The sequence below is a fragment of the Canis aureus genome, chromosome 8, assembly GCF_053574225.1.
Source record: "Canis aureus isolate CA01 chromosome 8, VMU_Caureus_v.1.0, whole genome shotgun sequence".
Lineage (NCBI taxonomy): Eukaryota > Metazoa > Chordata > Mammalia > Carnivora > Canidae > Canis > Canis aureus.
The window spans coordinates 62,941,226-62,954,604 of NC_135618.1; the positions used below are offsets into that span (position 1 = coordinate 62,941,226).

The window sequence follows — 13,379 nt, forward strand, 5'->3', positions numbered from 1 at the left end:
TGCCACTGACTTAAGTCAGACCACCATCTTGGACCCCAAGCCCATTTACAGGCTTGCACTGTCACTCCAGTCACCAGGCTGGGAGGAGAAACGAGTGCTGTGAGCAGCACTCAGCCACTGGGTGGTTCCTATCCTGTAGACACCTAATTCCCCCTTTCCATGGACTTCCGGGGGCCTCCATAGCCATAGGACAAGGGAGGCAGGGCCTAGGGCGGCAATTCCGTGCACATCTCACCCTTGGCTTCATTGCACAGGTGTCTTTCCACTCTTTACCCTCTGCACTCGCTCCCTCCACACACTTGGGTAGATGTTCATTTCCACACAGGGACCCCTTCCTACTCAGACTGACCCACATTCGTGTTCAAATGACAGAGGAATGACATCTCTCCAGGCAGTTTCTACAAAGGAGAGCCAGTGGGTAGAGGTGTTGACCTGGCACCTACCACACATCCCACTCTGAGCCCAGTGGAAGAAGAGCAGGAAGAGGAGCAGGGAGTCAGCCAGGATCTTCTGCACATGCACCCCATGGGCACCTGGTCAGCCCCAGAGCAGCAGGGCCCGGAGACCCATCGAGGCAGCCCTTCTAACATGTACCTTGCCGTCTCCTACTCTACCCTTCTGCCGGCCAGCCTGGCTCCCTGCAGGTAAGGGCCACGACTGCCCCAAATCAAATCGCTGCTTGAGCAACTGGCCTTCTCTCAAGCCAGAGACCTATACTAGCAAGACCTGGCCATCCAAAAGCCAGACATGCCAGAGGATCCAAAAGCACAACATGTGAAGCACAACATGTGAAGGCCCTCCTGGGCCAGCAGAGCAGCCACGGTCTGGAGCAAGTGGTCTTCAACAGAATGTCAGGAACACTAGACACAAACTACGGGTACATCTCCCAGGCCGCAAGCCATTGGTGTTCCACAAGAGAGATATCTCTCTGCCACATAGGTTCCTCCTCCTGCCATCGTGTGATGCTTTGATTAGTGCAGACACTTGCTATCCCACCTGCCCACTGGGCCCACACACAGCCAATGAGCAACAGGCCACCTGGCAGGGCAAGAAAACCAGGCTCCTGCCCTTAAACAGCCTCTAATTCCAAGACACAGAACAGGTATTCCAAGGTGCCACCCACACGGAGGATGCCACACTCAGTCTGCAAGCAGACAGCCCCTACTGCCCCTCTTACAGTCCTCCAAGCCGTGCAGGGCAGTGGGGGCGGGGGGCACCCATCCTTCCTGCCTGGGACTGTTTCACTTGTGAATGTCTCAGCAGCCAAGAAGAGAGGGATGAACACAGCCTTCTTGGCTGCCACTGACATGGTACCCTGAAAAGCAATCCTTTGTCTCCCCTCTACAGACTAAGGCCTGGTGAATCAGAATAAGCACGACCCAAGAGGGTGGACCCAGGCCACTCTTCCACCCACCACCACCACCACCACCCCACTCCCCAGCCACCAGCACCCCCAGTTCCTGTGATGACACATTCTGTATGAAGACACGCCTGGGCCTCAAGAGGGACCTGGCACAGACATACCTGGGCCATGAGAGGAACCCAATACAGGATACATATGACACACTCACAAGTACAAAAGTACTTTAATACAGAGTTCCAAGTCTCTTTAGGCCACATACTGGACACTACAATGAGGACACAGAAGACACTCCTAGGCCACCAGACACAAATCCACCATGGCCTCCATGAAACTAAATCCTCATGAAGATATAAGGACAAGAGGAATGCTGACCAGGGCCTAGCTCCAGGCCAAGGGTCTCCACGCCTGCTCACCGCCACCCACCAGCTTAGGGCATACCCAAGGCAAGTCAAGTGAGGGAAGATCAAGGGATCCAGAGCAATGCCCCAGTCTACCTCTGCCACATGCAGACACAGATACAGCAACACCAAATCCTAGGAGGTGGCCAGCGATGCCCACCTCCAGTCAACACCCCAGCACCTACCCACACTAGTGCTCATCTCTCCCTATACCTGGGGTACCTTTCTCCCCCCTCCCCTGCTTCCTCCCTATCCTCAGGACTCCCACCTGCTAGGGCACAGCTTCTATTAGACAAGAGCCCATCTGGCAACAGCCAAAGCCCGTGTATTGCTGGGGCCCAGCACACAGTAGGTCTGAGAAAGTGTCTGCCGAACTGGCCCAGACACCATCCCCAAGACCCCCAGGGCCTAAAGCCCACACACCACACCAGAGCCACAGTGTGTATGGTGCAGAGGCGCCAGGGCATGCCTCAGCACTCTGTCCCTGAGACGATCAAAGGCAAACAGCACCACCGATTACAGGGAGGTCTGGGCTTTGCACCGGATGACAGTGTGAACATCACAGAAGAAACCCTGGAGCAAAACAAGATCACCTGGACCACCGGCAGCCACACAAACAGCCCTGTACTGACTGGCATCTGTTATTTAAAGGATAATTCCACTTGGCCTCTAAGACTGTGGACCTCTCCTCTTACTGTGGCTCTGCTTCATGGGCACATGTGCTTGCACTCAGTACTCATCAAGGCCAGCCACCCTCCAAACCTCAGCCCCCGGCTTGTGTTGGCAAAATCAGAGCCCGTGTTCCCAGTCACCCATGAGTGAGCACTAGGGTGTGGCCACCGCCGGACCCTGGACACAGGCAATTCAAACTGAGAGACACTCATTCTGCCCTCAAGAGGACAGGAGCCCTCTAGCTTTGGACACAAATGACACTACCCATAAGGAAGGACATCAGAGCTCAAAGCTTTGTGCACTTAACCCGGGTAATCACTCCTCATGGCCACAAAGCTGACATCTGAGGCTATTGGGTGAGGAAGCACAGACCTAATGCTGCCCAAATACCTCCCCACCACTTCCAACAGCCTGCCCAACACACTGGGCCCCTGAAGGCCATGGGGGTTGATGGGGAAACATTCCAGGCTACCCTAGAGGAGGTCTCCAGCTCTGCTGCTTCTGCTGCAGTCCCTCCCCAACATCCTCTCCACACAACCTCTGCAGTGCGGCCCCTACCCCCTTGCCTGGGGATGGGGGGCCTAGGCACAGACAAGGGAGGGCAGGTCTTCCCACACACCCAGGAGGACTTCAGTAAAGCCTCTCCAAGTCTGCAGTAACTGGACACGGAGATGCCTCCTCTCGCTCCAACATAATCCCCTGGGAACCCAGCATAGCCTAATTTGTCTAAATCCTTTTGCTATCTGGGTTTAGACTTTTTAAAATCAATTTTAAAAAAGGTACAAAAGTAGAAAAGCCATATCTACAAAGCAGGAGAAAAGCCCTCCAAAGCACTCTGAGTGCCAAGCAAGAAGTACAGAACCACAGGCATGCTGCCAGGGGCGAGTACGCACAGGGGACAGCCCCTGAGGAGTCAGGCTAAGCTCCTTGGGGAAAGCACTTCTCCTTCTCCATTTCCCACAGTGCTGCAAGCACAGCCTGATGTGAGCACGCAGAGACGAAGGGAACAGGACTGTGTGCAGACTGGGGTCCCCAGCAGTACCCCCCCACCCATCTACATCTACCTGGAGCTGCAGCAGCGGGGCCTGGTGGAGGGAGCCAGCCTGTCAGGGATGCTACTCTGTCCACACCTCGCTGCACACACCCACTTCCACCAGCAGGCAAAGCCAATCAAACTCCCATTTGAAACCTCACCAGGGAGCCAGGGACAGGCAGGAGCTGTTCCCCTGGGCGAGGATGGGGCTGGAGCTAAAGAATGGCAGTTGTCAGGAAGTCTGCTACACTTGTCTTCTGATTCCCCCTGGACCATGACAGCATGAATAACACAGGGGCCTCGTCAGCCATCCAAGCAAGCCAGAAGAGGCCCCATCCTAAGTCACAACCACCATAGACACAAAGGCACAAAAACAAAGCAGTCCCAACACCCTCAGACTCACTCACCATTTATTAAACGCCACTGACTGCCAGTCACTCAGGGCTCACCAAGGTCGGCCCCCCTCTAAGCCTTCAGAAATTCTGAAGACAAGCCTACGCTCTTACTTCACAAGCCTGAAGACAGATAACCAGTAAAGAAACCAAACATGCCCAGGCAGAAAGAAGCCGAGGGCTCAGCCACCAGAAGAATGAGCTGCTACTCCCGGTCAAGAGTAAACCCCGGGAGCGCCTGCTTCCACTGTTGGCCTCTACAGGAAAGCTCAGGGCTGTGATGGGCTCTGAGGTCTCCAGACACTGCCCATACACCTCTGCGGGCCACCAGACTGACCTGGAACCCAGTACAGCATGGGGGCACAAGCGCCTCTCCAGGGCGGAGGCTCCAAGAAATGGCTCTCAGTAGACAGATGAATGAGTGAAAGCACAATGTAAAGGTTCACAGCTGAGGCCACTGAGGCACTAGCACATGAGATGCCCAGAAGGGCCATACCTACAAGCACCCAGAAGGGGAAGGCTCTGCCTTCCCTCCCGCTCCGGAACCCCAGAGGAAGCCAAACCAAAACTAAATGAAATAGACCCCACCAAGATGCCTGATAGCTCGGCCACCCTCCCAAGCATCAGCAGCGCCTCGTATATGGATAGTCCCAACACCCAGGTGATCAGAGGTGGTGGACAGAGTAGGTACGGCCATAAAAGTGTCTGGGCTGGTTAATGAGATCCTCTCGCAGAAGGAATCATGCACTCAGCCTCACTATCATCCTAAGTGGCTTCACACATCAGGGGACACTGGTCCCCAAGACCTGTCACCTGTCCAGCCGACAAATGCTGCTGAGAAGCATCCTGGTCAGCACCTGGTTCCCATGCTCACTGCAGGTGACAGGTCAGCAGTTTTGGGGGCACAGCCACCAGGCTTCAGAGCCAGCAAGACCTCTCAGTCTTTCCCCTGGCACTGTCAAACCTGCACACTTCCTGACAAACACTAAGCCCTCCCAGCAGGACCAAAACCAGACCAGGTTCAGGCACAAAGGGACGGGGAAGGAGCCAAAGCCCAGGGACACACCTGCCATTGGCAAACTATTTCCTCCAGAGAATGAGGGCCTTGGGCTTCCTCAGTGGGAACTGCTAATCACGCTTTTCTTTTTTTTTTACTTATTTATTCATGAGAGACACGGAAAGAAAGAGGCAGAGACAGAAGCAGAAAGAGAAGCAGGCTCCATGCAGGGAGCCCGATGTGGGACTCAATCCCGGAACCCCAGGATCACGCCCTGGGCCAAAGGCAGACGCTCTACCGCTGAGCCACCCAGGCACCCCATGCTAACCACACTTTTTAAAAGCCAACCTACTAGGGGTTCCTGCCCTCCTCACTGCGCTGCAGCTCCACTGTGACTCTCTGCTGACACTTGGAAAGCATTCTGCCCAAACTAAGTGATGCCACTTGTATGCCAGAATGGAAATATAAAGAACCTTTCTGGAGGGCAATTTATCACCATCTCTCGATTTCAAAATGTCTGTCATTTGAGACAAAAAACCACCTTCTAAAAATTTGTCCAATTAGTAAGGCACTGCTTACACTGGAAGCAACCCAAGTGTGCATCAACAGGGACCTGAGGTCACTCAGAGCTCATCCACTTTACAGGCTACTGTGCAGCCCTTCAATTTGGTTGAGTGCTCTGTGCTGGTGCAGAAGGACCAGTAGAACTCATGCAACGAGATGCAAAGAACATGGATGAGCGCCGAGTCAGGAAGGGCACATACAGAGCCTGCCACTTGAGAATGTACCAGGCAGTACCCAGATGGGGGAGGAGGGCCAGGTGCCCACCCTTGGGGTAGCCCTGAGCCCCCTTCTCTGAGAATAGCACCCTAGTTACAACAAGAGTACCATGTGAGGTGGACCAGGCAGTGCAAGGGCAATGAGGGCAGGGCAAGGGCGATGGGGGGGCGTGAGGAGCTCAGGGGATGGTGCCATCCCAAACCACAGCTTTCTAAAGCACGCCTCTGCACCTGCTCCGCAGCCTCCCATCATCCCCGGATCAGCTTCACACAGGTGGGATACACATCTATGCACATCTGACCATGTGCACACCAGAGTGGCTGCCATAACGGCCAAGCACAGGAGACCTCGGGCACACCATCATGGCCCATCTCGCTTCAGTCAGGTCCCAGGCCAAGATGTAAGGAGCCACTCTTCTGTGGGCCACTACAATCAGTTTTGCCTCTGTTAAAATTCCAAATAAAGAACATCACACGGCATGGCCTCCAAGCATCTGGCATCAGCAGGACTCACGTGTGCACACAGCAGTCTGGCCTGCCCCATGGACACACCACACTCCATGAATCCGCACCCCCGAGGGTGGACATGCCCATTGTCTCCACATTTCAGCTGATAGGAATCAGGCCGCTGGGAATACTTAGAGATAGGTCTTTGTAAGGTCACATTTTCATTTCTCTTGGGTAAGAACCCAGGATGCAACTGCTGGGTCCCATCTTGAACACACGGGAAGCTGCCCTACCCCCAGCCCTGCAGCCAACACGTGCAGCTCCCACTGCCATGACACCTGGTGCAGACGGCCTCCGGTCCCAGCTGCAGCATCTCAGCATGACCTTCCCCTACACCCTGAAGGATACTGATGCCGAGTGCTGCCACATCCCTATTCCCATCTGAGGACCCTCTTCTGTAAAGTCTTCTGTTCAACGTCTTCTGCTCAGGTTTTAAATTCCGGTCGTCATCTTATTCACTTAGAAGAATTCTTTAAAAATCCTGGATACGAATCTTCCATCGGGCCTATGTATGCGTTGCAAATATTTTCTCCTAGCCCAGGATTTGCCTCTTCTTTGTCTAAATTGTGTCTTTTCAAGAGCAAAGGTATTTTTTCATTTTGGGAAACTCTAAGTTACCGATTGATTTTTTTCATCTTTGGTTCACGCTTTTGTGTACTAAGCTTCCAGAAGTCTTGGTTTTCACCCCAGGCAGGTGCATGCCCCCACTGGTTTAATGCTGGGACAGTAAAAGACGAGAATCTGCACCGGACCGTACAGACATCCCACTGCATCAGCACCAGTAGTGGAAGACTGACTCTCTCCCACTGAATTATCTTGTCACCCTCAATGGAAACCAACAGACTCTATACACTCTTGGATTATTCCTGACTTTCTAGCCTTTTCCGTTGATGCACAAGTCTATCCTTGTGCCAACTACCATACTGCCTTGATGATACAGTTTATAGTGCATCTTGAAATCAAGCACTATAAGCCCCAGGTTTTTTTTCAAGAACAAGTCTATAGAAATTTTAGAATCAGTCTATTGGGTTCTACCAAAAAAGCCTGCTGGGACTTTGCCTAAGATTGCACTAGATATATGGAGCAATTTTAGCAAACTGGCCCTTCAACAACACAAACTCCACTAATCCACAAGCACAGTATTGCTCTCAGAAAGAACTTAAACTCTACAGCAAACAGATTTTTGTTTAATTTATCTTCAAGTATTTCAAGTTGATGATGCTCCTCTCAGTGGCATGTACTTCCAATTGTTGGCTGCCAGTGCACAGAAATTCAGTCCACCTTTGTGTGTTGTCCTTGTAACTGTGAGCCTGTTAGACTTCCCAATTCCAATGGTTCTTTACAGGTTCCTTGAGATTTCCTATATGGATGATTGGTTGTCTCCAAGCAGAGGCAGCTTTACTTCATCCCATCCAGCTGCGTGCCTTTCTTCCTCTTTCCCACCTCTGCTCTGGCCCACACAGACACAGAGCGGGGAGAGGGCACATGAGCTGCATGATAGGCAGGTGCTGCCTGGGAGACCCCTTCCACTCCTACTTTGCTCAGAGGTTTTAAACATGCATGGGTGTGGAGCTTTCACAAATGCTTCTGCATCTATTGAGATGATCACATGTTTTCCCCTATAATCTATTAAAACAGTGAGTCACACTAATCAGTGCTCTGAAGGGAAGTGTTATGTTGATGCAGGGGCTCCCTTCTGCTACATCTTCCCTACTGCCTGTTTGTCCTTCTCCAATGCCCCAGACGTCTCATCCAGGCAGACACAGACACAGAGAGTGTCTCCTGGTGTCCACTTTCAGCACCTTCAGATCCTGCCCCACCAGGCCCCACTCCCAGGACAAGGCTCTCTGCACACAGGCACTTTCTGTGCTACTGCTGAATCCCTCCCTTGGCTTTCAAAGCCCTGGGATGAGGACATGCAAGCATCACACCCACCCACCCTCCTCCCCACTGCTGCATCCCCTGGGTGCACAGCGCCCCACCCAACACAGCACAGCACTCCTTCCCACCCAGTCCCTAGGCCCACCTGCCTCCAACCCACATGACTGCATGCTGGAGACAGGTGTCCAGCAACATCCGGGTGGACAAGCCTCCCTGGCAGGTGAGGACACGGGCAGGGGCTTCCGTACTGGTTTATACTGCTTGACTCGCCCTGGCCAACTCACCTACCCAACTTTCCAGATACCTCTGGGCTCCTCTGGGCATGAGAAATCTCAAACTGGGAGAAGGGTGACAACAGTCATGCCACATGAACTCCAGGGGGTTTTGATTTTTCTAGGTGTTAGACCTGATCTCTGTTCCCAAACTCTGCAAGGCTACAGGGCCCTCTGAGAATCTGCAAAAAGTCACAGTCCTGCACAAAGAAGACAGCCTATGCAGAGAACTTCTGGTCTAAAACACTAGAAGCTCACAGACATCAAGCACTTAAGGATCATCAAGAGGTTGGTCAAGAACAGAATAGATGTGAGATAGTCAACAGGGTCTGGCCAGCCACCCACAGGTGCACAGGACTATAAGGACACAGACCCCTCACAGCCCTGCCCCTCTGGGTCCTGGCCATAGCATGCGAGTCCCAGCAGAGTGGCAGAGGACCAGGAAGAGCTGCAGGGAGCAGGTCTGGGACCACAAATCCAAAAAGACCCAGAAGCTCTCCAGGTGCAGGGATCAGGATCATGGGGGAGGGAGTGCCACCTAGCGGCGGCAGCCCTCAAAGCCCAGGAGACACGAGACAAGGGTCAGGGCTGGGGGTCAGGATACATGCCAAGTGAGTGCCTTCTGTCCCAAAGTGACAACAATGCCTTGGCTTAAAGGCCAATATACTCAAGTCCACCAGGTCAAAAGGCCCTCTCTGCCCCTCCAGCCCCTACACTTCCAGGGCAAGTGCTGGACTCCAACCCATCTCCCAGGGCTGGCCGACTATGCTTTGAGGGAACAGGCCCCTGAACTAGCAGACACCCCGCACAAATATGTTTTCACAAGGAGAAACCAAAGTCCTTCCACAAAAAGAGATGGAAGATAAGGCACAAGATCCCCCCACCCCAACACGTTAGAACCAAGCAGGGGCCACACACAAACCTAACCATACCTAGCCACAGCTGGTTCAGCTCACTCTGAGCCAGTCCTCTGGTCCCCAGCTGCATTGAACATAGCAAAGGTGACGAAGGGCATTCATCCTAGACCCACTCTAGGCAGATCCCCCTCCAGCCACCCAGACAGCAGTCTCAGAGCTCCTGACCAGTGCTTACCCTTCCTTCCCACATCCCTCTTGCAGGGACCCCAACTTATCCCTGTGCCCTATTTCTCTCTGTCCATTTCCCACCCCATATTCAATTTCACCAAATGTGGACTCTGAAAAGTCACTCTCCCTGCTCAGAAATCCCTAACTGCCCAAAACCTGGCAAAAAAGGGAGAACCAAACTCCTCCTCAGGGCATTCAGGGTCATGTAAGACTCAAGTCCAGTGCCCGGACAGGCTGACCCACTGGGCCTGGTGAGTCTGCATTATACCTAACTCTCCCCACAGCTCTGACAATGGGCAACACACAAGTCTGTGACCCAGCAACTGTTACACGACACACATACTCACTTCAGTGGGGCAGAGTCACCAGAGGTGAAGCCTTCCCATGCACCCCACCTGGATAGGGAGGGTAAAGAAGAGGAGCTGGGGTTTCCAAGGTGTCTCCAGAAAGGACCAGGGACAGGGTGACCACAAAGCACATGGAAGAAAATCTCCCCTACAGGAGCCCCTCACCGAGGGGTACCAGGAGACAAGGACACAAGGATGCTCCACCTGCTTCCCTAGAAGCTTCCAGAAGGGACACAAGCACCACTCCGCACTGTGTGAGGCAACCTCTGCAGCGTGTGACTGTGTTAATCTCCACACAAATAGTGAGGCACACACTGCATTCCCAGCAATGAGAAAACTGGCCCAGACCCAGGCACAGACTTGAGGAGGGGCACACTTGCCAGCAGCCAGCAGAGACACCAGCGACAGTCCACTACCCAACCACAGACCCATGCCCTTCTCTCCTGCCTGACCCCAAGCTGCTGGTGGGCACTAGCAGCCCTCAATCAACAGCCCTCCCACCACCCCTTCCTCTCCCTCATCAGGGCCTGGCCACCACGTGAACATACAGCACACACAAGTAGCTAAGTAGGCAGATGCCCCACCCCAACTGGCAGCTGGCCCATACAGCTCTCTGCTCCTCGCACACCAGCCTATACTCAGGAAGGTCCCTGGTTTGGAAGGGAGACCAAAGGGCTGGAGTAGCCGCTGCACTTTCAATCCAGCCCAGAGATGGCTGCCAGCTGTGCAGCAGCCCTGGGGTTGACTGATGTTGAGTGCTCTGTGGCACACGCTGGGCATTCAGACACGCCGGCAGCCGGTCTGACTGAGCATGAGTTGGCCTCTGATCTCCAGCACAAGAAATAAGTCACGAAGGTTTCTCTTCCGACGAGCCTCCTTGGGAGCAGGAGGGAGGCTTTCCAGTGAGTTAATAAGCCCAGAGAGCAGGAAGAAGCACAAACCATTCAGGCCCTGCTGGGCCAGCCCTACACGAGTTTGGGTCCCGCAGGTGCAGTTCAAGAGCAAACAGTAGCCTCGTCTGTCCTGTGACTCAGCCAGGCAAAGAGACGATGAGGGGGCATTTTCAAGGGATGGACAGTGGAGTCAATAATGCTGATCGGAACTGCTGCAGCTTCCAGAACCAGCAGTTGGGCAGTGTAATTACAGGGCAGCTCTTTAAGGAAGGTTCTCAATCTTGGCCCAGTTTCCAAGAGCAGCAGGAAAGACAACCAAGGAGCTACAGTCTCAAAGTCACACATACAGACAACACAAAAAGCTCTTAGACACTGCAATTCCAAAGACTAATCCAGAATGATGGATCTCATAGCACCCCTCACCCAGACTGGAACAACCAGATGATGACAAAGCTGTGGGGCAGTCAGCCTGCAGTGGGGCCCAGAGCCCTGGGGACCAAGGGACAGGCAGCAGCGGTCCTCCGAAGGACAGGCGGCAGAAGGTGTGGGGCTGGGGGCAGGGAGCAGTGGACAGAGGCCTGCCCTGCCCATCCTATCCCTCAGAGAACTGAGGCTGCTGTCGGTTCCTGACAGCCACCATAGTCCTGCACTATGGCATTTTCCCTTTCTCCCTGAAAACCCAGCTCATCTCCACTGTCTGTATTTGCCTAGGGCTGCCCCAAAGGCATTGTCTCCCTCAGTATACAAAAAGAAGTCCTTTCCCAAAGCCGCAGGACGCAGGGCAAGCAAATCCCTGCCAGCACGCTGCTAGCTGACCTTAAATGAAGGACTTGTTAAGACTTCGGCAGGGACAGTCACTTAGGTCCCTTCCCTCCCGTGGTCAAAGTGCCTCCTCTGACCTGAGAGGCAGCAGTAGGAGCTCCCCCCCACCCCCGGCCGCCCCCAGGCACCCCAAGGCACTGGCACCCTCTGCCTACCTGATGCTCAAGCCCGTGCTCTGCTCCAGTTGCTCCCAGCTCTGCAGCTTTGCCAACAGCCTCTGCAAAGACAAGGAGGTGAACACTAAGAGCACCGCAACCGCAGCATCTCCCTTCCAAGGCCTCTACGACCACTGGCTGCCCTCTGCACACCACCACCTCCATTCCCATACCAGAGAGGCTCACACAAAGCTGAAGCAATGAGGAGGATGTTAAGTCTCCCTGATCCCTCAGAAAAGCCTGCTCTTATCTCTGAGCTAAACACCGAAATGCTCCAAGTCTGCTCCGGAGCAGATAGCTTACTCCCACTACAAACATGTTCACTGCCTCATTTCTTCCTGGTCCCACGGAGTCAGGTAAGAGTCTCAACAGTTAAAACATCGTGAAGTGGAGACAGAGTGGCAAACAGCCTCACGCATGGTCCCATTAAAATAGCCTCTGCCCCAGGGCAGACCTTGGTATTGAAACCATAAGAACCCCCTGCCTCTCTCACATTCCAGGAGCTCCAAAGGATGCCAGGCCCCAGGGAAGAGCCCTACAGCCCAACTGACCCCAGCTGCTGTGGCCAACTAGGGCCCAGGGCCCCACAGGTACAAAAAGAAAAGGTGGGGACATCCCCCACCTGGCAGGTGAGGACATCCCTCACCTGGCACTATGTACGGAGCTGCCTGACCTTGCATTTAACATGCTCTCCCACGCTGACCCACATCCCATGTTAGAGTCCCCACCAATCTTCTAGAATGTAAGCAATGTGAGGGCAAGGATCATGTGCCTCTGTTTGGCCTTCCCTTACCTCCACCCAGGCCAAGCACCATGCTGGCATCCCTGCATTCACTCAGTTACTCAAGTGGCCCTATCATGTGCCAGGGCCAAGCTCATTAGCAACTGTCAATACAGCCAATGCTTAGTGACCATCTACCAAGTGCCAGGCACCGTTTAAGCACTTGACATAAATTCGTTGAGCCCTCACCATCCTGCAAGGCACACACCGTTATACAGCCAGACAGAGAGGTTAAATAACTTGCCCTGGGTCACAAAGCCAGCAAGCAACCATGGCAGGATTTCACATGAGGCCGTGTGACTCTGGAGACAGAATCCTAACCAATTTCAGAACTGTACAGAAGAAAAGCTGCTCAGTCTGGAGCTGTGTCCTTGGAGTAAGTTCAGATGTAAGCCAGTATCCTAGAGCTCAGCTCCCACCCCATGAGGTCACAAGCCACCAGCATGGCCAAGTGCGGGGCAGCTAGCAGCACACTCCCACCACCTAGGAAACAACAGAGGGCCACATGGCTTATAGGTAAGGCAGCAGGACAACCCAGGAGGCAGCACAGAAAGACGGCAAGACGCAGGCCCAAAGGCCAGGAAGCTAAGTGCTGGTATAACCCGTGTGCACTGAGCAAGACAGAGCTTCTGCACCCTCTTGTGTGCCCCAGGGAGAAGCGGGATGCTTTCAGCACAACATACTACGGCCAGCTCTACAACATCAGCCCACAAAATGCCACTGTGAGTCCCAACAACAGACACAAGCAGAGGAAACAGAGCCCAGACATCTGCTCACGTCTGCGGGAGGGAAAAAGGTTTGTGTCAGGTGTCCAACACCGCCTCCTCTCTGACTCACTATCTGTATCAGTTTCCCCGTTTTCCGCCACCCGACGGAAACAATACAACACGCACTCTTACAGCTCCTCCTGGAGGCTCTTGGGAAGAACCCAGTTCCAGCCCTCTCCAGCTTCTAGAGGCCCTCACTCCCTAGCTGGCAACCCTCCTTCGTCTCCCACACCCC

At 53.8% G+C, this 13,379-nt stretch overlaps 1 protein-coding gene across 5 annotated transcripts in view; it reads right to left on the reverse strand.

Annotated features, from left to right (window-relative positions):
• Positions 1 to 13,379, reverse strand: part of MAD1L1 (mitotic arrest deficient 1 like 1) — a 346,832-nt gene that overhangs the window by 320,258 nt on the left and 13,195 nt on the right. For all 5 annotated transcript variants that reach the window (XM_077907541.1, XM_077907542.1, XM_077907543.1 and 2 more), the window contains one exon: positions 11,597 to 11,658. In XM_077907541.1, the coding sequence (XP_077763667.1) occupies positions 11,597 to 11,658 (62 nt within the window). The remainder of the gene's footprint in view (positions 1 to 11,596; positions 11,659 to 13,379) is intronic.